Source organism: Mobula hypostoma, chromosome 16 (genome assembly GCF_963921235.1).
Source record: "Mobula hypostoma chromosome 16, sMobHyp1.1, whole genome shotgun sequence".
Lineage (NCBI taxonomy): Eukaryota > Metazoa > Chordata > Chondrichthyes > Myliobatiformes > Myliobatidae > Mobula > Mobula hypostoma.
The window spans coordinates 50430486-50457612 of record NC_086112.1 but is presented as its reverse complement, the minus strand read 5'-3'; the positions used below and the strand labels follow the sequence as shown (position 1 = coordinate 50457612).

Sequence of the window (27127 nt, the reverse complement as noted above, 5' to 3'; positions counted from 1 at the left end):
ATCTTCCAGCTGTTTGCTGTTATCTTGTCGGAACTCGCAAATCTCTCCGAGAATCAAAGACAGAGTCACCGATTCCCCCTCATTATCTCCGTCCTGGCTTGCCGTGGGGGAGCTAGGCCCGTTGCCTTGCTGCGTCTCTTTATGTTTATCAGCCTTCAGAGCGGACTTTTTATTCTTGTTCTTAGACATCATCCTTGCCCCTTTTATTAATATAGTTATGCAATATTAAGTATTTGTGTAAATTCGATTTTGGGGCAGTTTACCTTCTTTTTTGTCGAGAGACCTTTTCCTTACGCCGCCATTCCCTTGATGACCCGGAAGTCCCCCCGGGGATCTGTCTATCCTAATGTTCTTCAAAGGCTCCAACACTGCCAATTTCTTAACCTCAACATCCTCCAGCACGTTAGCTTGTTCTATGTGACCTCACATTCCAAGTTCCTCTCCTTGGTGAACTAAAGCAAAGTATTCATCAAGTCCTCCTCTACGTCCTCTTGACACCATGCAGATGTTTCCTCTTTATCCCTGAACCGTCCAACCTCACTGTAGTCACCATCCTGTTCATGTATGGTAGAATGCTTTGAGGTTTTCCTTAATCCTATGTTTTAAGATCTTCTCATATCCCCTTCTAGCTCTCCCAAGTCCTTTCTTAAGCTCCTTCTTGGCTACTTTATAACTCTGAAGAACCCTTTCTCATTTTCCTTCCTAAATCTTAAATACTCTTCCTCCTCCCTCTTGACCAAATGTTTCACCTCTCTTGTAAACCATGATTCCTTCACATTACCATTCTTTCCCTGCCTCAGTGGAACAAATCTATCCAGGACACCCTGCAAGTGGTTCATAAGCAGCCTCCAAATTCATGCTGTGAATTTCTCTGCGAATACCTGTTCCAAATCTACACTCCCAAGTTCCTGCCAATACCATGGTAATTAGTCCTTCTCCCAATTAAATACTTTCCCATATAGTCTGCACTTAGCCCTATCCATGACTGTGCTAAAGGTCAGGGAGTTGTGATCGCCATTTCTGAAGTTCTCATCCACTGAAAGATCTGTCACCTAACCAGGTTCGTTGTCCAGTAATGAGCCATTATGGCCTCTCATCTAGAAAAACCTGTCCATACACTGTCAGGAATCCTTGGTGGACACCTAACCAAATCTGACCTATCTAAACTTCTTGCAGTAAGGAAGTGTCAATAAATGTTATAGAAGTTGGTAAAGTTACCCATGACAACAACACTGTAATTTTTGCGCCTTTCCAAAATCTGCCTCTCTATCTGTTGCTATTTGGGGGGGGGAGGGCGCACTACAGAATCCTCTCAATAGATTACTTCTTTCCCATTTCTGACTTCCACCCAAACTGACTCAGTAGATGTCCTCCCCTTTCTGCAGCTGTGATACTACTCTAATTAGCAAAGCCACTCCTTCCCCCTCCCTCCTTCTCTCTCCCCTTTACCTCCCTCCTTATCCTTTTGAAACATGTAAACCCCAGAACATAAAACTATTTCTGCTCTGATGACAGTGAAGTCTCCGTAATACTGCAAATTCATAATTGCATATACAGATCCATGCTCCAAGTTCTTTACCCTTGTTCTTAATATTTATTAAAGTAAACACATTTTTGCCCAATCAACAGATTGCATTTATGTCTTATCCATTGCCTGTGCTTCCTCACATTCCCCCTGCACATTGCATCATCCTTTACACCAATTGCTCCATCATTTGACCTAGCACTCTAGTTCCCAGCTTTCCTGTGGTAGGTCATACCCTCCCCCAAAAAAAGTATCCGAAGAGATATACTTGTCACAGGGCTACCCTGCACTGACTATCCATTCCCTTTCCCCCTCTTAATGGTCACCCAGTTACCTGCCTCCTGCAACTGAAGTGTACTGTCTCCCTGTAACTCCTTTCTGTCAACCCCTCAGTCTCTCAGACCCAGAGTTCATCCAGCTCTAGTTCCCTAATGCAAGGAGTTGTAATTGATGCAGTCATCAGGAACACATAAGGTCTCCCACACTTCCCACATCCTGCAAGAAGAACATATCACTGCCTTGACTGTTATTCTCAAAGCTCTACCTGCACAATAAGATAAATTCTCTGCTCACTTATTTCTCTTCTCACACTCCAATCTTACAATGAACCACTCACACAATGGCTGCTCCACATCAGCCTACCTAATTAGCCAATTTGCTAATTAATGTGATCTGTTTGTTTAACTCCTTTCTGCTCTTGCTCCTGCAAAACAAAACTCACTAGCAACAAGATTTGTTTTTTTAAAATCCGTCCTGCTTTTGCTCCTGTAAAGTCTTCAAATTGTTTCAATGTATTGTAAGTTGGTCATAATTTCACATTTAAGGATATGCTTACCAGTATTTTATTCTTTTTTCAGATGTTCATTTAGAATTGGAAGACAGAATTGCTAAGTTTATGGGAACAGAAGAAGCTATTATTTATTCATATGGATTTGCCACAATAGCCAGTGCCATTCCAGCATACTCAAAGAGAGGAGATCTTGTCTTTGTGTAAGTCTTTTCCTATTCAATTCAAACTTAATATTGCTTGTAAGTAAATGATATTCTTCCCCCCAACAGACTAGAATGAGAGAAACAAAGCAATTATTGATGGATCTTAAAAACTACAACTTCATTTAGACTTGTGGTAATGAGATTTGAAGGAAGTGTAATTTGACATCTTTGCTCAATGAAGCTCCACATAAGTTCCTTCCATAACTCAATTGTGCTTTACTCTGAAGTTCAGGCAAATTTCTATACGACTTTTCAGGTTATTGTGTAGAGCTTTATGATGGAAATAGATGAAGTGACCAGCACACTCTATTTACTAACATGTAAATTAGAGAACGGTTAAACTTCTTTTGGTTATGAGCAGAGACTGAAAAGGCTAGGTCTGTTTTCTCTGAAGTGGAAAAGGATTAGGCAGGACATGATTAATGCATATAAAACAGGGGTCCCCAACCTTTTTTGCACTGCAGACCGGTTTAATATGGACAATATTCTTGCGGATGGGGGGGGGCGGGGGCGGGTAAGGTTGCCAATGGACAAGAGTAGCAGTCAAATACGTTGTGTTTACCCCGAGAAAGACAACGTTGACCATGAAGCCTTGCGCGGGCACCTATGTGCACATGTGTGTACGTGCCGATATTTTTCCCTACAAATCGTCCTTGGCGATTCTGTTTGGGTGGGGGTGTTAATCATGACCGGAATATAGGTGATAAGTGGCTAATACACTCAATTTTGTTTCTAAAAGGGTTCATCTAACGAATTAAATATTAAACACACAGCGCCTATTTTCCTCGCATGAATATAGTGATAAGTCAATTATCAGGGGAGCTTGAAGTAAGTGTTGAATGAACTTCCAGTAGAAGTGGTAGAGGCAGGTTCGATATTATCATTTAAAGAAATATTGGATAGGTATATGGACAGGAAAGGAATGGAGGGTTATGGGCTGAGTGCAGGTTGGTGGGACTAGGTGAGAGTAGCGTTCGACATGTACTAGAAGGGCAGAGATCGCTTGTTTTCGTGCTGTAACTGTTATATGGTTATATAAGTCACTTATAAGTCAATAGCATCATAAAATTTTAAGTAACGTTTGGATATTAAACACACAGCACATATTTTCCCCATATGAACATATAAAATCATTGCAACACACCAATATCGCTGAATCAGTGGGAGCCCTGGGCTTGTTTCCCTGCAACAAGACGGTCCTATCGAGGGGTGATGGGAAACAGCGATACTCGAAGGGGGTTCCTTATGTCCAGTCTGTTCCGCAGTTTTGTTTTTGTTGCATTCATTGCAGAGATATGTTGGAAGTGGAAGCAACGTTTTCAGTGCTTTCGTGGCTAACTCAGGATATTTAGCCTTGACTTTGATCTAGAATGCCGGCAGAGATGTTATGTCAAACATACTTTTCAGCCTGCCGTCACGTGCAAGCTCCTCGAGGAGTTGATCTCCTTCCTGCGCTGACACGGATGACACGGGGGTAATGACCTCGCATGTGTTCAAGCTCAACAGTGGCTGTGACAGAGAATGAGGAAAGGTTTCCTCGCGGCCTGGTAGCACATGCTTTGCGGCCCGGTACCGGTCTATGGCCCAGTGGTTGGGGACCGCTGATATAAAATCATGAGGGGTATTGATGTGGTAGACTACTGGAACCATTTACTGGGGTAAATTATGCTAGAGCAGTGTTTCCCAACCTTTTTATTTTAGCCCAGCACCCCCTAAAGCACTTTCATACTTGCCAATGCCCCCTAAAACGCTTTCATACTTGCCAACGCCTGTCTTAGGCGCAGTATGTTTTCTGGCACCCCCTACAGTGTAAAAACATGTCTACCATTTGTTAACATGCGAAAAATGATTCTGCTTTAAATTGTTATTTGTCTTTTAAACCCATCTGATACAATACCTGTGTGCTGTATACTTGCTTCAATATCATTGTCATCCTTGAGCTTGATGGTTTTTAGCAGGAGTTGAAGTATCTGGTTCAACTTGTGAAAGCAAAAGCCTCAAGTCCTCTGATGTAACAATGTCCAAGTAGTTTCTGTTTTTTGTGGGTATGTGTTTCACTGCACTGAAGCCTCTTTCAACAAGGTAGGAGGATGTAAATGCAATGAACACCAGTTTGGCTCTTCTCCAAAGACCTGGAAACTTCATATGATAGTGTAGCCACATACCACAAAAGCTGACATTTTGGAAAAGCATTTTTGTTTCTTCATCTTTCTGAATTTCACTGATTTCTTCTTGCAAGTTCTCTTCCTTTTCTTTCATCTTGCAAAGAAGTGGGTTAATTACCCAGTCTGGAATTTCCAGATCATTCAAATCCTTGAATCAATTCTGAAAATTCTTCAGTAACTGCAGGTATAAGCAGTACTCTTGCAAATCACCATTTGTGAGAGTGCCATACTTTCCACGCTGGGAAACTTGAGTCCTGATGAAGGGTCTCGCCCGGAAATATCGACTCTACTCTTTTCCATAGATGCTGCGTGGTCTACTGAGATCCTCCAGCATTTTGTGTGTGTTGCTGTGAGCAACTGAAGATTTTCTCTTGATGGTGATTCTTCGCCCAGTATTTTGCTAATATATTTCCAATTTTCTGATAAAAGTGGACACTGCACTTTTTGCCTGGATTAAATTGAAATTCTAACCCTGCAGTTTCATATTTAGAATGTTCATTTTGTCATACAGATTTGCTAGGAATGCCACATCTCTACATAGAAGTTCAATCTTGTTTCAAAGCTCTTGTCAACTTTCAGCAAAAATCCAACCACGGTGTCAAAAAGATCAAAGAATCATTTTAAGCAGCAGCCTTTTGACAGCCAACACATTTCAGTGTGAAGAAGCGAGCATTCAAACTCTTCATTACTACCTTGACATAACTGGCAAAATATTCTTTTATTTAATGGATGAGCTTTAATATTGTTGATAGCAGATATTACAAGAGTTATTCTTGAACAGAGGTCACTGGCTGAGGTTTTTGGCTGCGAGATGTTGATGATGAATTACACAATGGATTGCAAACAGACTTGTAATTTCTTTTTTCATGAAGACCACTAAACCAGCATGGTGACCTGTCATATATGGTGCTTCATCTGTTGCACAAGGAATCATGTTCCAAATGGAATACTTTTATCCTCAGTATACATTTTGAGCTCGTCGTAGATTGATTCTCCATTGATATTTGTTTTAACTTTTTAACAAGAGAATCTCTTCATAAACTTTTCCATATTTAATAATTAGTACAAATGCCATTAGCAATGCCGCGTTGTCTCGCACAGTTAACTCATCCAGTTGTGTCCCAAATTCTGTTTTTTGTAGCTCTGTTTTCAATGTTTTCACTCATTTCATCAATACGATGAGCTACAAAGTTATTACTCAGAGGAATTGATTTTAAAATACTGGTATCCATTTTGAGAACACTGGTGAGCACTTTTGATATAGCAGGCATTATTAATTTTTCATCAAATATGAGTTTTTCCACACTTTATCATTTTGGAAATGTTATAAGAAGCAGTGAGACCACTGTCAAGGTCATTTTTAGCTTTCTTGGCAAATGACTTGAGTGTGCAGCACTTTTCAAATGCTTCTTTCATCTTTTGAAACTGAGTAATACCATAAGTAGCCTTTTCAGGGTGTCTTACAGAAATGTCCCTGCAGTTTTGCTGGTTTTACGGTTTCATTAGACAGTACAGCATTTCAAATGAGACTCTTGGGGTGTTGCTGATCTGATGGGAATGGGATAAAACCATACTCCAGGTGTGTAACATTGTATTGATGCACTTTCTGTAGTTTTCATTTCTCAGCAGGATTAGAATTCAAGGCTTCACTGCCTTCAGACTCAGAGACCGCACTGTATGTATGTATCCATCATTAACGGGGCTAAATTAAAAAAAGAACACAAACTGGGAATGTCTGTTGGATTTTGATGACGGCAGTGAGTTGACACAGATGGAACGTTGGCAGCAGCATGCAAAGTAATGGCAGTGCAAAGATCAAAACGATCATGTCAGCGAAAATTATGTTGACAAGGATTCAGATTAGAAGTTCAATCTTGCTGGTGTTCGGCAAGCTACCTTTATACTATCCCAGTTAGCATGATTGACCAATCACATAAGGTCTTATAATCCCTAAAGATGGTTCTTGACCACACATATGAATCTGAGGTTGCTTTGAACACCTCAAGAGGAATACTTGGGGTCTGCAGGTTCACTGATTGGCTCTATTTCACTGTTTAGTTCTGGCCAGCACTGTATTGTTGCATAACCTGTTTTCCGTAGATCTGTAGAGAAAGTTGAAAGGGCGTACTTGACTTGCCAATTGTTAAATTGCATGAACTCATTCCGTACCGCAAGTCAAGGGAACTATTGGGCACCCTGGATGCTAATTTATGCACCCCCGATAATGTCTGTTTGGTTGGTCAGGTCGGATGAGATTGCTGAGTTTCAGATGCATTGTGAAGGCGAATGCTCACTGCAGAGCCATGGTTCTTCCTGTGCTCCAGTGCCTCATCTTTTTTTTTGGAAGTTCCTGCTCTGCTAATGGTCAGTCAGGTCTCATGCCTCAAGTTAGGGTGCCACTTACTGTTTCCCTACCCCGCAAGAACCTAGAACGCACCCCCCCAGCACCCCCGTAGGACATCTAGTCACCCCCTTGGGAAACAATGAGTTAGAGAATGTAAATTTGGAGTGAGGTTGAATGATTTAGAAGGACTTTTATAGCGAAGAGAGTGGGGAATAACTGAACTATCCTTCCTGGGACAATGATAGAAGCAGTCAGTGACAGCATTGAAGGAACGTATAGCCTTACACAGAAGGCTATGGGCCAATTGCTGAAAGTTGAACTTGATTTGGATGGATTGTCAGTTTTCATTGCTATGTGACATTGTGACTCTGTTGTATTATTAATTAGATCAAAAGTTGCTTGCCCTGTGGAAGTTGGCAGAGGAAATTCACCAAGATGTTGCCTGGGATGGAGTGTTTCAACTATAAGGGTTATTGAGAAGGTGGATAATGAGTTTTTTTTTCCCAGTAGGAGAGCTGTCTATAACCAGAGAGCTAGGTTTAAAGGAGGAAGAGACTTACAATAAAAATCTTCAGCTGAGGAGCGGTTAAAATTTGTAATGTACTGTCTGAAGGGTTGAGGTAGCCACTCACAACATGTAAGTAGTATTTAGATGAGTACTTGAAACTCCATAGTAAGTTACAGGATGAATGCTGATGAATGGAATTAGTGCAAAAGTGTAACTGATGACCAGCACAGATGTGGTGGAGTGAAGGACCTCCTGTGTTGTATGTGGCATCCTATGGTTGAGTGAGACTGATTTTTATCTCCTTTGAGCTGCCCTGCCACCAGAATTTATTTGAAAATTATTGTGAGAACAAATTTGTTTAATTTGTAATTTTTTTGGATATGTTCATTCCAAATACGGAATTTATACTCTAGAATGGCATGTTAAAACTTGTTTTCGTTAATTAAGAGAAAAGCTATTGCAGATGCTGGAGATCAGAAATTTATAAAAGAGTAAAATATTGGAAGTATAGGTTAGGCAGCTTGAGATAAAGTTCTACTTTCACCTGCTGGTTGTGGTTTTTTTACAGATCCTGCTGCTTTTTATTTTGAGAATTTATTAATTTTATATGCACTTAATTAATTGTCCTATCCTTATATTGCACAAGATAGTGACAAAATGACAAAATATCAGATTATTATTTTCCAGGAGGGAGACATTTCCTTTTTATGAATTCACTACAGATTTTCATAATTTTTAGTTGTGATAAAGATGCTGTATTCTGCCAGAAACTGGCCTGAACTTTGAGCCAAAATAATAAGAGGAACATGAACTAAAACCACATAACAATTTATTAATCCAGAGTGCTCGGAGACCTTGTTATTTCTGGTCATCTAATCAGCAATGATAGCGTCTCTAAATAATTTCTGTCTGATATCATCTGCAGTGGGGCTTAAATAAACATAAAAGTTTAATCTGAAATCCTTGGATGGTTATTATTGTGAGTCATTGTAAATGGATCAAGCAGTTTATTTTTCACAAATATCAATCAAGTTGGTGGCAGTAAGGGAAGTGAACTGTGCAGAATTAAGCCAGAATGAGTAGGAACATAAATTTGACAGGAAAACTAATTTATTAATTTAGTTGCTTTGATTGCGATGTTTGTCATAAAACATTTTGGATTTTGTGCACTTAAAGGATTTGATGTACTTTAATTCTTTTAACTCGTTTTTACAGGGATGAAGCTGCATGCTTTTCTATTCAAAAGGGCTTGCAAGCTTCACGAAGCAACATCAAATATTTTAAGCACAATGATATGGATGACTTGGAGCGGCTACTGAAAGAACAGGAACTTGAGGATCAAAAAGTGAGATATTTCTAAGCCCATTGGAATTCAGTAAAATAACCTTGTTTTAAACATTATTCGTCTTTTGCTGAATGTATTTTAAACATCCAAATAAATTATTTTTCAAGAATCCTCGTAAAGCTCGAGTAACCAGACGATTTCTTTTAGTGGAAGGACTATACATGAACACAGGATATATTTGTCCTCTCCCAGAACTGGTAAGTGAAAGATGTAAAGGGAATGTTAAAGTTAACTGGTGAGCAAGGAAGTAATAGACTCAACTGAAAACATTTGTACATTTTGATTGCTTCTTGAACCTTCTAATGGGATGACTTCAAAAGGTTTTAAAATATCCTATTGTGTCCCTTATTATCCAGGTCAAACTAAAATATAAATATAAAGTTCGAATATTCTTAGAAGAAAGCTTGTCCTTTGGGGTTCTAGGAGAGCATGGACGAGGAGTAACTGAACACTTCGGGGTGAATGTAAGTATTCTTTTATTATATTAGGTAATTTGCAAATTGGGTATAATAGTGATCACGTTGGTAAACAACTTCTAAACTAAATTGCTGCTGTAAAATCCAGAGATGATAGAATTGAAATCCTACCATGCCATAATGAGAGTTGATTTCTGTTTAATTGAAGAGAATATGTAAATACACTCAGCCACTTTTTTTTGTATACTGGCTTGTTAATTAGATTAGATTCAGCTTTATTGCCATTGTGCCGAGTACAGATACAAAGCCAATAAAATGCAGTTAGCATCTAACCAGAAATGCAAAGAATAGTGTTATTTATAAAATAACTGGGAATAAAAAGTGCTACAGCACACAAATATAAAAGTACTGAGACAGTACAATATGGGTGCAATACCGCTTAGCACTGTGATGTGAGGTTCAGCAGGGTCACAGCCTCAGGGAAGAAGCTCTTCCTGTGCCTGCTGGTGAGGGAGCAGAGGCTCCTGTAACGCCTACCAGATGGGAGGAGAGTTAAGAAGTCCATGGTTAGGGTTAGATGCATCCTTGATAATGCTTCTCGCCTTGCCCAGGCAGTGTTTATGGTAGATGTTCTCAGTGGTGGGCAATTGGGTGCCGATAATCCACTGGGCAGTTTTCACCACACGCTGGAGTGCTTTGCGGTCTGATATGGGACAATTGCCATACCACACTGAGGTGCAGTTGGTGAGTATGCTCTCAATGGTACAGCGGTAAAAGTCTGTCAGTATCCTGGGACAGAGGTGAGCTTTCTTGATGCTTCGCAGGAAATAAAGGCGCTGTTGTGCCTTTTTGATCAGGATGGAGGAGTTCAGGGACCAGGTGAGATCCTCGGAAATGTGAACACCAAGGAATTTGAAGCTTGATACACACTCCACTACAGCTCCGTTGATATAGACGGGACATGAATGTGGCTCCTAGCATGCCTGAAGTCCACAATGATCTCCTTGGTCTTCTGGGTGTTAAGGGCCAGGTTGTTGTCGGCACACCACGCGGTCAGGTGCTGGACCTCGTCCTTGTAGGCAGTCTTGTCATCCCCTCTGATCAGGCCGACCACCGTGGTGGTGTCTGCAAACTTGGTTATGGAATTAGAACCATGCACAGGAACGCAGTCATTGATGAAAAGGGAGTACAGTAGAGGGCTTAGCACACAGCCTTGAGGCACGCCTTGAGGTTCAGGGTGCAATAGGAACATAGAAAACCTATAGCACAATACAGGACCTTCAACCCACAAAGCTGTGCCGAACATGTCCTTACCTTAGAAATTACCTAGGGTTACCCATAGCCATCTATTTCTCTGAACTCTATGTACCTGTCCAGGAGTCCCTTAAAAGACCCTATCGTATCCGCCTCCACCACCGTCGCCAGCAGCCCATTCCATGCACTCACCACTCTCTGCGTAAAAAAAATTACCTCTGATGTCTCCTCTGTACCTGCTTCCAAGCACCTTCAAATTGTACCCTCTCATGCTAGCCATTTCAGCCCTGAGAAAAAGCCTCTGACTGTCCACACAATCAATGCCTCTCATCATCTTATACACCTCTATCAGATCACCTCTCGTCCTCCGTCGCTCTAAGGAAAAAAGGCCGAGTTCACTCAACCTATTCTCATAAGGCATGCTCCCCAAACCAGGCAAATGTCTAATCAGCCAATCATGTGGCGGTAATTCAATGAATAAAGCATTCAGGCATGGTCAGGAGGTTCAGTTGTTGTTGAGATCAAACATCAGAATGGGGAAGAAATGTAATCTTAGTGACTTTTATCGTGGAATGATTGTGGTGCCAGATAGAGTGGCTTGAGTATCTCAGAAATTGCTTATTTCCTGGGATTCTCACACACAGTATTCTCCAGAGTTTACAGAGAATGATGTGAAAAACAAAAATCATCCAGTGTGCAGCAGCTCTTTGGTTGAAGTCAGAGGAGGATGGCCACACTGGTTCAAGCTGACAGGAAGGCGACAGTAACTTAAATAACCATGCATAACAACACTGGTGTACAGAAGTGTATCTCTGAATGCACAACACGTCAAACCTTGAAGTGGATAGGCTGCAGCAGCAGAAGTCCATTTACATACACACAGTGCCCACTTTATTAGGTATAATAGATATGAGGTGCCTATTAAAGTGGCTACTGAGTGTATAAACCTAGTATAATTGTCCATTGAGCAAACAACCAGATAATTAATTGTTTGTTAATATTTTGTAGTGAAAACAATCTTCTGTTCTCACATTTTCTGCCTTGGTTATTGCAGATTTTTAAAGAGGAAGTAGCTAAATTGTTTTAAGTAGGATCTGAGTAGCTGGCATAAAAGAGGAGAGTTTTATGTTCTTGTGAAGTAGACTTAGAATCAAGCAGTGCAGATGGCTGCCATTTGTAACACCATTTTGTTTTGCTGCTCTTTTGAAATGTCTAATTAGTCTCATAGTCCCGCATGTAGTTAACTCTTGTCCTGTACCAACATGGATAAGATTAATCTGAAATGGTTACTAAGTCCCTTAGTCAATTTAAATAGCTCACATGAACTGGATTTGGGGGATTTGGAGGGCTATGGTGTGGGTGCAGGTCAATGGGATGGGATTTGGCAGTTTAAATGGTTTGACACGGACTAGATGGGCTGAAGGGCCTGTTTCTGTGCTGTACTTTCCTACGACTTTATGACAACCCGACCCACCATCTCAATGGAAAACCAGTAAATGAGGATTGACAACTTTGCAAAGATCCTGAGAAAAGAGTCTAATACTCCTGCAATAGAAGTTCCTTTATGTTGACCTACAGTAGGTAATTAGTCATTCTCCTACCTGGAGAGATTTCAATGGCACCTAATAGGTCCTATTAGGGGGTGTGGAATTTTGTGAAATAAAAATAATTCAACATTTTCTTCTACCAACCAAAATACAACAGATTGATGACATTGACCTTATAAGTGCAAATATGGAGAACTCCTTGGCTTCCATTGGTGGATTCTGCTGTGGAAGATCCTTTGTTATTGATCATCAGGTATGTATTGATCATTGGGTAGCTTATATGTTGAACTGCCTATTTTTTCCCCCCAATGCCAATTCCCAAGGCTCAGCTCAGTCAAATAAATATCACCACAAGTCTATCTTCATTTATAAAGAGGATTTACTTAAGTGACTTAGCAGTACCCAGTTGGGAAGAAAATGTGCAGGAAAGTGTAAGCAAACTGATCTCTTAAGTCATTATTGTTAAATTTATTATATGAAGTACAAGCTCTAGCTTTATATAAAACAAAATTCTTTCTTGTTCCCTTTGAAATTTCCAGGGCATAATCCTCCAAAAGGAAGTATTGTTTACATTTAGCTTAAACACGGTACTTGCTGCATTTTGCTAGAAGATCCAAGTTCTTTCTTTGGTCTCCTTATGAAATACAGCAAGCACCTACAGAATCCATTTTAGTTAAATGTGCATCATCTGTTAATTTTATAACAGTGGGTTTGTTTATTCATCATACTTTTGAGAAAAGCCTGCTAACGATGCAGTTCAGTTAATGCTTGTACTGTTTTAATCTCAGCGGCTCTCTGGACAAGGCTATTGTTTCTCAGCATCATTGCCACCTATGCTTGCCTCTGCTGCTATCGAGGCTCTAAAGATAATGACAGATGACCCAGGTATTTAAGTTATCAACTCTAAGGTACAAAGAACCAATTCTTCAAAATTTGTTACCTAACAGCACTAATTGTTGGAGTACCATGGTTTAATTGATATACCATTGATTTATCTTGTTCACAGTCCTCTTTAACTTCTAATTCCATCTGTATTGTGAAAAGAAAACATCAACTGTAAATTCCGTTTTTCCTATAGAAATCAAGTTAAATCATCACCGTGCTGTGCATATATGTCCGTAGCTGCTGTACTTCAAGGCATCCTGGGTAAATTATCTATGTTGGCAGCAGGAAGTTGTGCACAGAACACCAGAAAATGATTTTTATTTTTATGAATAAAATATTTGCACACAATTTATTGTGAAGTTTTATATCTGCTTTAGATGTTTAAATAATTGTGATTTGCATTGCTTCTGGTAACTTAAGATACAAATTCCTAAAATGTTTTGCAGATATTTTCAGATTATTAAGACAAAAGTGTCACCGAATTCATTGGGCATTACAGGGGTAAGTGCATATTTATTATCAAACTGTTAATGTGTATTGTGTTTTGACAACTGGTTATATTTAGTCTTCAGCATGTTGGTTGTGTAGCTACTTTTCCTATTTTTTGTTTATCATTTTACCTCCACAATTGAGTAGGGGTTTAAACCCAATACTGCCTGATACAGTGAAAATCTGATCAAATGGGCAGAACTGAACATAATGTAGAACTTTATAGAGGTGTGGTTGAATCATTGATGTTAATTAATTATTCTATAACACTTTGCTTCATCTTTTGGCATTTCAAATGATTGCATGATGAGGTTATGGTGGTTTATTTAATATCTACATTTTTTAATTGCAGCATCCCTGGTTTGAAAGTTGTTGGTGATTCATTTTCTCCAGCTATTCATCTGCAGCTGACAAGAAGCAGAGGATCACGAGAGAATGATGTCAAATTATTGCAGGAGATTGTCGATTATGTGAGTATCTCGTTTTGAATCTTAATTCATTTCTAATAAAATAACCTGGGCACTATCTTATGTGATATATTTCGCAACAATAAAGAATTATAGTAAATCATAAATGATTTCTTGATTTTTGATTTCCTAAAATTTTATTGATCTGATCGTTACTGTTTACGGTAGTCATTGCCAAACAGACACTGTCGTGACCATTACTAATAAAATGGGGTTTTATGATGTTTGACTTCTACACATGTCAAGTTAAGGTGGTCATCTTTGAGTTTAGGTATGAGAGCACAGACGAGGTACTTCATAAGAATAATTGATAATTAAATTAGTACAGGTTGAGTATCCCTTTCCTGAAATAACAAAATCTGAAAACCTCCGAAATCTAAATTTTTTTAGAGTGCTGACGTGATTTCACATCTGAAAAATTACACAAGATACCGGGAAGGTTTCCAGATGATGCACAGGTCTCTGCACACCAGACAGTTCTGAAGAATGACCTCACAACTGTAATGAACAGAAGTTAATGAAAAATAGAAAAGCTTTGCATAAAGCGAAAAATTAAGATCTCCGTCATGTATCATTAGTGTCAGGGTGAACATATGCCACTTAATGGTGTGCTGATGATGAAACAATCAAAAGATCTATCACAATGAACTGAAAATTGTAGGTAATTGTGAATATTCAGCAGACTGGTTGCAGAAAATTTAAAAAAAGGCACAGCATTAAATTTTTAAAGTGTCTGTTGATCACGAAAATCTAGCACTGGAACAAGTCTACAATGCTGATTGTGTTTGTACTGTACAGAATGGCATTAAATTATAGAAGTGTTGCTGATGAAACTCTTAACACCAGAACAAGTCTACAAGTTGATTGTTTTTATACCTTACATAAAACCTTAAAAAAATACAAATACAGTGTACTGAAACCTTTTAATCAAAACATGGCATCGTAGTTGGAGAATGGAAAACCTGCCTTTGCTTGTTGTTGCTCAACAGTTGATTCAAGTATTCTCTCCCAATGCTGTCATGATGCTTTTGTTACCCTGCACACATTATATTTTCTTTATATTAATGGTATGTAATATTTTTTACTGTTCAGTTCCTATTTTTATTTCTTAATGTTGGGGGAGCAGCAATGGTGCTGGTGATGCAAAAAGACTAAATAAACTCATCAGAAAGGCTGGATCCTTGGCTACAACCCGGACTCTTTTGAGTTAGTAATGGAGAGATAGTCACTAAGCAGACTGTTATCTATTATGAACAATCTGGCATATGCTCTCTGTGATCTACTGAATAAGTAGCAGAGCATATTTTCGAACAGACTCATTCAGTTCCACTGTCATGAGGATTGTTACAGAAAATCTTTCCAACTAAATGCAATAATTACATTTAACAGTTCATCTCTGTGACAGGACAAAGCACATCATAATACAACAGTCTCTGTTTTATTATTTCATACATTATAATTACATGTTATTGCAAATTATTGCACATTGGTAAATAATTATTCTGTATATTATTTTGTACTTTATTATTAGTTAAGTCTGCACACAACTAAGTGTGTTTCTAAATGTTGCTGCTGTAACGAAAGAATCTGCCACTAGGGATCAATAAAGTATTTATTATTACTACTGTGCGATGAACTAGTGTAAGACAAAGACTGCTTACCCATAGCACATAAACTCAGAGTCAGAAATTATGGTGATTCCAGCTACAATTGCAAGAAAAAGTTTGTGAGCCCTTCGCAGTCACCTGTTTTTGTGCATTAATTACTCATAAAATGTGCTCTGTTCTTTTAAGTCACATAATGGACAAACACAAACTGCCTAAGCTAATAACATAGAAACAAGTAATTCCTGTCAATACTGAGTACACCATTTAAACAAACACAGTCTTAAGTTCAAAAAAAAAAGTGAACCTCTGGGGTAATGCCTTCTACAAAAGCTATTTGGGGTCAGGTGTTCCAATCAAATGCTGAAGGAGTTAAAAAAAAAAGAACCGAAACGTAGCAGCAAAACACCTGCAGAAATCTCCAGGATTTGCTGAGGTCTCTGTTCGTGTCCTCTAAGAAAAACACTGAACAAGAATGGTGTTCATGGAAGCACACCACGGAGGGAAACCACTGCTCTCCAAATTAAACGTTGCTGCACGTCTCAAGTTTGCAAAACACTACCTGGATGTTCTACAACGCTTCTGGGACAATGTTCTGTGGATAGTTGAAATAGAAGTTGAACTTTTGCAGAAATACATGCCAGTGTGTTTGGAGGAAAAAGGGCACTGCAAACCAACATAAAAGCCTCATCCCAACTGTGAAGCATGGTGGAAGGAGCATCATGGTTTGGGGCTGCTTTGCTGCCTCAGGACCTGGGCAGCTTGCAATTGTTAAGGGAGCTATGAATTCAAAATTATATCAAGACATTTTACAGGAGAGTGTCAGGGTAGCGGTCCGTCACCTGAAGCTTAATAGAAGTTGGATGATGCAACAAAAAAAATGATCTGAAACACAAGGGTAAATCAACAGCAGAATAGTTTAAAAAGAACATTGGTGTTTTGAAAGGGCAAAGTCAGAGTCCAGACCTTAACCCAATTGAGATGCTGTGGCATGACCTGAAGAGGGCTGTTCGTGCAAGGTGTCCAAGAAATATTGATGAGCTGAAACAGTTTTGTGTGGAGGAATGGCCTAAAATTCCTCCTCACCATTGTGCAAGTCTAATCAGCAGCTACAGGAAATATTTGGTAGAGGTTATTGCTGCTAAAGGAGGTTCTACCACTTATTAAATACAAGGGGCACATACTTTTTCCAGCCTTGACTGTGAATCATTAAAGAATGTATTCAATGAAAAGTACAATTATTTGTTATTAGTTTATGCAGGTTGTGTTTGTTATTGTGACTTAAATGAAGATCAGACCACATTTTATGAGTAATTAATGCCTAAAACCAGGTAATTGCAAAGAGTTCACAAAACTTTTTCTTGCAACTAATTTTACTGTTGAGCAAATGTAATACAAAGACTGCTCACTAGTAGCACGTAAGTTCAGTCGGTAATGATGGTGATCCCAAGCTATCTCATTATATATTCTGGCCCCAAACATTTTGGATAAGGGGTTCTTAATCTGTACTTAAAAATATTATTTTGTTATATTAGTGTATTTTACGCAGGTTGGAACTAACATTTAAAATTATGCTGTAAACTTAGTGAATTTATATTAATATAAGATTTCATAAAATATATTGCTACAAGGATGTTAAATACTTTTTATTACAATACAGTTTTAATCATTTTTCTCTTAAAGTGTTTGAATCGTGGGATTGCATTAACTCGAGCACATTATTTGGACAAGGAGGAAAAGGTTTTGCCTCCACCCAGGTAAATCTTGTATTTGTTGTAATAAAAATCTGATCTCTACCTGCTTGTTTTCACAGCATTTTTTGCCACCTTCTTAGGAGTTCCTTCCCTTTTTTATCTTATTTTTTGTTTCATTTGTTTTCAAATTCTTATTTTCAGTGAACCAGGGTAAGGCTGATCAACATACTACCTCCTATCTGTTTCTATAAGAACAACATTGAAACAAAACATACTGTTGAGTACCAAGAAATGGTATCTTTGAGATCTCTTTAAATGCCAACATTTCATTTTAGTGTTTTAAAAGCGAAGTGAGGTAGCCATGTCAATCTTTTTCTTGTCCTTGAACCTAGCTCAAATGCATCTCCGTGAGCACGCAGTTCACAATAAGACGGCTAACTCATTTAGTTCCTTAAGCCTGTCCCCCCTATTCTGTATATTCATGGCTTATCTCTATATATCCTCAAATTACATTTAAAATTCACATTTGACCTATCATCAACCACTCTTGACAGAATAAAGTTCAATACATCACATGGTATTTCATAGCTAGTATATCACAGAAGCAAGCCATTGAGTCAGTAGGTCAGATTACTCTCTAACAAATGGCTGATTAGATCACTAATATTAGATCACTTATATTTCCTCTAGCCTTGGTCTCATTACTGATAAAAATAGAGTCTTTCCACTGTATGCATCAGTTACCCTTTAATATCAGTATCAGTCAACTCCCCTTGTAACATTTTTTAAGTTATAGCTGATACAGTTATCAAAATTGCAGGAATGTATAGCAATTATTTATGAAAGTTCTCCACACAGAATAATCATTGGACCAGGTGTCTTTCTAATTAAATCTAGATATTTAGATATTAAGGTAAACAACAGACATATACTTACTGCAGGAAGTTGATACAGGAGTAAAAAAATATCAGGTTAAGTGTATAGAGTGCATGAAGAACAAAATAGCCTCTTTCTGTCTCAGATTTCTCGTGTACCTGTCTTCCTGTGTTGCATTTCCTCCAAGGCCAGTATATCCATACCATGCTTGGCACCAAGGCTGAACACACCCTCTCCTAGTTTGACAAAGGTTCTCTATAGTTGTAGGATAAACTTATAACCATTAGTTGTTCTTTGTATAAGAAGCCCAGACTGTACACTTGGCTGCACTAAAATTCAGTTTAACTATTTACTTAATCGGAATAACCATTTTTAATTGTTTCCATTTACACAGCTTGTACTGCTATGTATTTGTATCATGGATTGACCTGAATATGTGTGTCTCCATCTGTTGGGAGTTACCTAGTATTGGGAAAACAATATTCATGACATTGGGGTGTAGACTACCCATGCAAGATATAAGTTTAGTCCTGTAGTTTGTGTTGGGCTAGAGAAGGCCAAGAATGGAAAGGTTCGTGTGGAAATGGAGAGACTGCAACTGGGAGCTTGGGATGGCCTTGGTGGACTGACCATAGGTCATCTGTAAAATGGCTGCTGAGTTTCCACTTGGTATCACCAGTGTAGAGGAGGGCACATCAGGAGCACCAAATGTAGATATAAGGTTGGAAGAGGCGCATGTGATCCTTTGCTTCACCTGGAAGGACAGTTTAGGTTCCTGGATAGTAATGAGGGAGGATACGTCAATGTCAGTGGCCATTCCAAGCTCCTAGTTGCCAATCATTTTAATAGCCCTCTCCATCCCTTCCCCATTCCCACACTGGCCTGTCTATCTTTGGCTTCCTCTATCCCTCCTCAGTCTACCAATCATCTTAGAATGCTTTCTCGCCCCTCCCCTTCTCCTCTCTATGCTGGCCACCTCAACTCTCTAGTCTCAGTTCTTATGCAGGTTTTTGGCTCAGAACATTGACAATTTCGTCCTTCCACTGACGCTGCTCGATTGGCTGAGTTCTTCCAGCAGATTATGTGTTGCTCCAGCTTCAAGCATCTGCAGTCTTTAGTGTTATCATTTTGCATTCATATTTTTGTGATTTTAGACAGTTGGAAAGGAAGATAGAGCGTGAAAACAAATAAAGGTGGTGGGGTGGGCAGATAGGTGAATCTTCCCCTTTTTACCACATACGGAAACTAATTTTCATTCCTTGTTAAGCACTACCAACTCCACACAGGCCTGGAGTGACTTGGACTTGTACTAATGTAGTAGAAGCTCTACTACTTTCTGCATGAGTTTGCTTTGCTGTTGGTAAATCCTTGGGACTTCTATTCATGGTGGTAGATCATTAGTTTCAGATATATTCTCGAAATTTTAATTCTTCATTGCTTTCCAAGTGTGGTACATCACAGTTTCATCATCGATAAATACAGTGTCAGATTCTACATGTGTACTGATGATACCTGGTTGAGCCCTGCCATACTACCAATTAAGCTCTGAAATACTCATAGAGTCTCCCTGCCTCTGTATCTCTTTCTCCCAGTAAGGTGCCCCTTATAACTTTGATCAAACTTTTAGTCATCTGTCTTAATATCCACTAGTGTGGATCACGTTAATTCTTCTTTGACAGCACTCTTGTGATAGTTTGCCATGTATGAATAATTAATTAAGTAAAATATTTTAAATTTGCTCTGAATTTACTGGTCTTATGACAGAAGGAAACTGGATTTGGAATGCCCTACCAGTATTCAATAATGTTATGCACTGTTTGCTTTTTCAAAATTACTGTGGAAGAGAATACTATGCTGAATCATTTGCTCTCCCAGTAGTGCATTATATTCATGGAAAGGATTTTTTTAAAATTCAAAAAATATCATTATTTGCTACAGATGAGTAGTAATTTTTGTTTTAGTATCAAAAATCACAGGCAGTCTTGCAGTTATACAGATTCTCAATTGCTTTGTTAAAGGCTTTGAACTCAAATCTTTGGCTGGAGTCATCCTTTCAAAACCTTTGTTGATGAGCTGTTTTTTCCAAATGCAACAGCAGATGGCACATAGCACCTTTTTAATGTAGAAACTGGTGTGAACTGTTTTGCCAATTGTGAACCACTAAACCCATGTACACTCAGATAGTTATGAAAGATAACTGGAGTCGAGATCAAAAATTGTATTCTTGGAGGGATCTTAAAAGTAGTGAAGATTTAAAGATAAGGAGTTTGAGAGTTAACTAAAGGTTCAGTAGTGCTGGGATGAAGTGAAAAAGGCTCTGACAGAGGTTCAGAGTTTCAAATACTGTGTCCTTGAGAGGGTTGTGAAGCTGTTGAAGAAGTCAGAAGATTGTCTTGAGTTTTTCAATTCAATACTCCCATATTTCAGAAAATGTGGGAGCGCTAGCAAATTACTGTATTGGGTAAGTGAAATTGACTAGGAAGTAAGTGCCCAGCTGAATTAAATGATAGGATTTCCTCACTGGAAAGGAAGACATTGGAAAATCTATACCACAGTTAGAGTCACAAAGCATGACTATCTCAGAGAGGAAAACAATTTGGAGGTGGAAGGAAATTGTTCTTTTTTTATTACAAGTATGGAAGATAGTGTCAGTTTTTTGTTCCATTGTTCATTTGTAAGAGAGTTTGACTCTTGCATAGCTTGGTCAGTCAAACAGTTTGGTCTGATTGTTGTTTAGGTAACAACTCCATACATGATATTCATTCATCAAGTCCAGAAGCATTTTTGGATTAAGACCTATTCCAGGATCTTATCCACAAAATTCCAAGCTGAAATTGAGGGAGCGCTGAAACTTTATGTATCTTTCCTGTCAGATGGGTATGTAACAATGAGTTTGGTAGCTGTTACGCATAAACAGGCCAATATTTCTTAATTGATATCACAGAAGTATCTTCTAATCATTATCATGTTGCTGTTTGTGGAATTTTCTGAGCACAATTTGTCTGTTGTCTTTCCTACATTGCAAGAGAGACTACATTTAAAATGCATTGGGATGACTAGTGGTTGGGAAAACTGCAATGTATGTGGCTGTACAAGCCTAGTTTTACCTCAGTAACGGAACACTATAGATTATCTCTGGCATTACCATGGATCCGTCCTGGATTGTTTTTTTTTGCCTTTATGCCTTAGTTGGCAATTCTTTTCCCCCTTCATTGTCTTCTATAGTTTATATTTTGCATGTGTCTAAACCTACATGGCTGTAATGTTGCTGCAAGCAAGCTTTACATTATACCTGGTCGTTACTGTACTTGTGCATATGATAATAAACTCAACTTAGATCTTTTTAGCCATCCAAATAGCAGGCGACCCTAAAGATCGTAAGTAATGAAAGAAGATATTTCTGTATGACTATGTATAAATATAATTAGCTCCATAAACAAATGAACTTGTATGTCAGAAAATTCTAATATGGCGTTTTAATTCAATTTCACAGTATTCGGGTGGTGGTTTCGGTAGAATTGACGGAGGAAGAATTGGATACAGCTGCAGCATTAATCAAGGAAGCATCAGAACACATCTTGCAATAGAATGATCTGATATTTGATTATTTTGTGGACTAGAAATCTGACATGGATGTCATGCCATAAAGGACTGAACTTGCAGAATGTGCTGAAAGACATCAAAACTGAAAATAAAGATGAGTATGCACAGTAAATGAATTTAATGTATTTTACTTTTGACACATTTTGTAAAATGATGGATATTGTACTTAAACCTGAGTACGTTTGTCTGAGAAGTAAGTACAAAAATTATTATCTCAGTTTGGCCAGCTGAGGACCTGGATAGCTTCATCTCTAAAAATCTCTTGTCCAAAATGTTGTTTTATTTTTTTCATATTTTTCCAATATTTGTGAGAATTTTGTGCATATAGAGAAATATTCTAAAGAAACTAGTTGGTATTAATGAGAAATTGATATAAAGATTTCGTAAGATGTATATGGAGCTGGAATACATTGCCTATTTAAGATTACCAACTTTATTAATATTACTATAGAAGATAATTCTCCTGCTATATGTAAATTTGGTTTGTCACACAATTACAAAAATTAACCTATTTGACAAGTCTTAAATTATTTTTAGTTATTACTCCTTTATTTTAGAATTAAGGTACCTTAATAGTTGTTAATAGACTTTTAGTTTAAACAAAGTATATGGTTATGTAATCACCCATGTGACAGCAATGGCTTAATTTGATTGAAGCTAGATTGTAGGATCAGAGTGGCTCAGGAAAACCATGCTGACAAGCTGTCATAATGCAGTCATTATATTCAAAGTTCACTTGTGAACCTCCATGAAAGGGTGGCTAAATTTCTCATCTCCATTTGGGCTGCAGATTAGTCCTCGCTATTTTCCTTATTCAAAATATTGTAAAATATATTGGAATCTGGGAAGAGATGGACATGACCCTGCCACTTTCAATGTACTGATCCATTTCTTACTGTAATACTATGTGCAACACCTCTCAACAGATTAGTGTGTTTCCATCAGGATGTTGCAGTGTTTCTTTTAGTCTCTGGTTCACCCATTGATATTTCTGTAATGCAGAAATTTGCACAGTAAAGTTACAGTTTTGTCATATAATGTTATTGAAGGTTACTATCAGCATCATTTTGTAGGAAATCCAGAAAAGTATGACATTTTTGTGCTGTTCAGATTTATAGAATGTTTGTTTTCAGATAAAGTTGGTTTCATCTATTTTAGTATTGGTTTACAGGATTTGCAGCACTAAGTGCAAGAACTGTGCATGATTTTTCAAATGCCTCTAACTGTAGGAATAATTACTCCAAATTTTTATTTAAAATCGAATGAAAAGAGCAAAAGTATTAGGTATTCTTGGTGACTGGGGAGGATATTTTTGTAATCTGTTTTTTATTGTTAAATTTGTTGTATTTCTTTATCCAGGACTCAGAACATCAGGTCTTTCCTACTGATTTTTTTTCCCTCTACTGGATAGGCTTGTCTGTTTACAGATGCATTTGTTATATACCTCTGCTTATAACTGCACTGTACATGTGCATTGGAAAATTGCACAACACTATATGAAATTGCGACTGGTGTTTTTCATTGGAGTTAAAATATGGGTACCATTGTAATCTTGCAGTTGACATGCCAGCTGTACAATAAAACCAAATATCACAAGTAAAAATCTGTATACATTTTTTATTCTTACCAAAATGTACCATAATAAAAAGATTATACTGTACTGCATACTGTCTGAAACATCATTTTAACACAATGTTGACTCAAATTACATATGTGACTGTTCTCATTATGAAACAATGTTGTTATAACTTGGCTTTGCATATTGTATTAGAATTTTACCGTCTCCACTTCTTCCTACAGTCATCGTATACCAGCTCTGGCTTATTGCTTTAGTCACCCAACAGCAAAATCTGGTGCTTGCAAGCTGATAACTTTTGAATTGAACATTATTAGTTTAAAATCTCCTCCAACCTTGCCAATTTAATGTTGATACTTTGGAAGTGGAATGAAAGTTTCCCTCTGCAGGCAACTAAGATCAGATTGAAAAAGACAAAACAATTATCATCTCCTTAACCAATCATTAAAGCATTGTGAATTAATAATGCAAGTACTGAGAAGTAAGAGTGAGAGGACAAATAGAAATAGTTAAAAGCTGAAGTATTGAAAATATTTTTTGCAAGTCTTTAATTTGCAATCCCAAATAGAATGCTAATTGTTTTTTGAAAAGTTAAGACAAACAGATTATCCTGAAGAGATGCCACAGTGAGTATCATGTTAAAAAGCAAGCACGGAAAAAAATCAGTTCATTGTTACATCATCCTGCTACCTGAACTATAACCAAGCAACATCTATAGAAATCCATGGATACCGGATGATTTCTAAAATTCAGGCTAATTGGTAGTTTGTATTGTCATTAGTAAACAATTTCAATTCCACTTGGCCTTGCTACCATTCCAAGCAAGCAGATGAAAGTGAGGCCCCTCATAAGAGTCATATATTTACCTCACAGAAACAGTCCCTTCAGTCCAACTCATCCATGCCAATCAATACGTCGTCCTGAACTAGTTCAATTTGCTTGCATTTGGCCCATATCCCTCAAGTCTTTTCTAACCAGGTACCTGGCCAAATGTCTTTAAATGTAATTGTACGCAGCTGTACTATTTCCTCTTGCAGCTAGATTTATTATACTCAGCACCCACTGTGTAGAAAAAACTTGTCTCTCAGGTTCCCTTTCACTTTATACCTATGAGTTTTAGTTTAGATTTCCTTAACATGGGGAAAAAGAATGTAAATCATCTTATCAGGTGCTCCTCATGATTTTATAAACCTTTATATGGTCACCCCTCAGCCTCTGCTTCTGCTTCAGGGAAAATGTCCAAGCCTATTCAGTCTCTCCTTATAAATCAAGCCCTCCTCCATGAACCTTTTCTGCACCCTCTCAGGCTTAAACACATTCTTTCAATAATACACAGCCAGAACTACACACTATACTTTTGGTGTGATCTTACCAGCATTTTGTACAGTTGTAACATGACATTCCAACTCTTGTACTCGTGCCCATTCAATGAAGATGAGTGCCATATGCCTTGTTTGCTTCCTTCATGCCCTATCTCGCTGTGTTAATTATTACCAGGGATGTGTACTTTTACCCCTTAGGTCTCTCAGTTTGACAACACTCCCCAAGGTCCTGTATTGTGTACTCCCCCCACCCCCAGCCACATTAACCATCACCAACTTCACTCGCAGAAAAGAACAGCAACAGTAGCACCAAACCCTCTTACACACAAAAAATTAACAGATCACCCACCCTCCTCTAGTCCACAAGAAACTGAAGGAAACCAATATAAAGCACAGTCCCATAATCGCATAAATCTCAGAGCACAGGAATCATCTTTCTGTCTGCATAGAAGGAGAGCAGCCACATAAACTCAGTCCTTTCATAATGAGTGACTGCTGACCCAGGTCCAAATGCGTCAATCTGCTGCTGACCGCCTCTGCATTCACCTCGATGCTTCAGTCTTCCTCATGGCTTCAAGATGAAGTTGTTCATGACCCCATGCCTCGTCTCTGGTCTTTTCCACGAGTCAGCTTGTGGTCTTGGTCCTTTTCACCAACCTCCCCTGACCCTGGTCTCCATGAGGCAGCTCCCTGGATACAGCATGGCGCTGGATCCTAAGATTGATTTCCAATCTGTACACCACAGGCTCCCAACAGTTTCCATAACACAAACAAGACAAAAAGAACAAGCAGAAGGCATAGAAAACGTGTAAGAATTGGAGAAATTTGCTACCTGGAAGATGTTGCCTGAGGAATCATTTGCTGGCGCCATCTTGACCAGGATTAGCTACCTGCAATGGGATTGATTAGGTTCTATATCCTGTAGATAAAGCCACTTTAATATCTGAAATAAAGCAAAAGAAGTCATAGCCAAGAACAACCAAACAAAAATTCTGCCCATCATCCTTTACCCGTTCTTTTGTCTGCCTACCACCAACGCACACCCTGTCTCACCCCTTCCCCATTATTTTCCCCACTATCTCCTATCTCCATTCTTACTCCTGATGCAGGGTCGTGACCCAAAATGACAATTCCTCTCCATCTATAGGTGCTGCTCGACCCACTGAATTCTGTTATATTTTGTACCTCCAGAAATTGAAAGAAAAACACAGGAGCATGGGAGAATGTGTATGCTTCATTTTTACTTTAGTGAGGCAAACAGGTATGACATGGTGGCATAATGACACATGCCATTCACATACTTTTACATATAACCCATAATGAATTATGTAAGCAAGCAAAGAATGCTTAATCAAACATACTGTATATTTACAATATTATTCAATTATTACTGAAATATTAAATACACACTCCTCCCTACTTAGCTGTAAACTCCAACTCAATATAGAATGCATCTCAACATATACACATACATATTCATACATATACATTAATACATACACACACATACAGTGGGGCTAGAAAGTTTGTGAACCCTTTATATTTGCACAAATATGATCTAAAATATGTTCAGATCTTCACAGAAGTCCTAAAACTAGATAAAGAGAACCCAATCAAATAAGTAACACACAATAATTATACTTTATACATTATACTCTTTCATTTAACACTATTTTACCCTTGATATGTTTGAATTTTCAAATGCCATTTTTGAATTTTGCTGTGGCATAATCCAGTACCTTCCTTAATTCACTTCCATTTGACTCTATTGTAGGGAATGTGGCATGCAAATGGTGGATGTTTCTCCAAATGAGTTGTAGTTGTCTTAGCCACTCACAGCCCCACAATGCAGGCCCTCCTGTTTTTACTACACATAAGGTCCATGTGGTTTATTGGTTGTTGTATTTCACCGTTACATATGTCATTCCCATATGAGTTATAGAAGATCGTGAACATGGTGCAGCACATCACACAAACCAATCTTTTGTCCTTGGACTCACTTTACACCACACGCTGTTGGAGCAGTGCTGCCAGGATAATCAAGGACATGACCCACCCAGTCAACACACTTTTCGTCCCTCTTCCCTCCGGGAGAAGGTTCAGGAGCTGGAAGATTCGATGGCCAGATTTGGGAACAGCTTCTTTCCAAATGTGATAAGACTGCTGAACGGATCCTGACTTGGATCTGGGCTGTACCCTCCAAGTATCCAGACCTGCATCTCAGTTTTTTTTACACTACCTTACTTTCCATTTTTCTATTTTCTATTTATGATTTATAATTTAAATTTTTAATATTTACTATCGATTTGTAATCCAGGGAGCGGAAAGCACAGAATCAAATATCACTATGATGATTGTACGTTCTAGAATCAATTGTTTGGCAACAATAAAATATAAAGTATAAAGTTATCTTTTCTCCAGTATATTTTCTTCATTGGATATCTGCAGACTTCAGTTCAGTATTCTTGAAATGCCTTTCAAACTCATTTTGTCAAATGACTTACATAGCTGAGC

The 27127-nt window shown here is 38.3% G+C and overlaps 1 protein-coding gene across 1 annotated transcript in view; it reads left to right on the top strand.

Annotated features, from left to right (window-relative positions):
• Positions 1 to 23374, top strand: part of sptlc1 (serine palmitoyltransferase, long chain base subunit 1) — a 38076-nt gene extending 14702 nt beyond the window's left edge. The window contains exons 6-15 of the mRNA XM_063068942.1: positions 2383 to 2515; positions 8751 to 8880; positions 8988 to 9077; positions 9237 to 9344; positions 12255 to 12350; positions 12886 to 12982; positions 13429 to 13483; positions 13824 to 13941; positions 17226 to 17299; positions 21606 to 23374. Of these exons, the coding sequence (XP_062925012.1) occupies positions 2383 to 2515; positions 8751 to 8880; positions 8988 to 9077; positions 9237 to 9344; positions 12255 to 12350; positions 12886 to 12982; positions 13429 to 13483; positions 13824 to 13941; positions 17226 to 17299; positions 21606 to 21699 (995 nt within the window). The 3' untranslated portion in view covers positions 21700 to 23374. The remainder of the gene's footprint in view (positions 1 to 2382; positions 2516 to 8750; positions 8881 to 8987; positions 9078 to 9236; positions 9345 to 12254; positions 12351 to 12885; positions 12983 to 13428; positions 13484 to 13823; positions 13942 to 17225; positions 17300 to 21605) is intronic.
• Positions 23375 to 27127: the final 3753 nt, after the last annotated feature.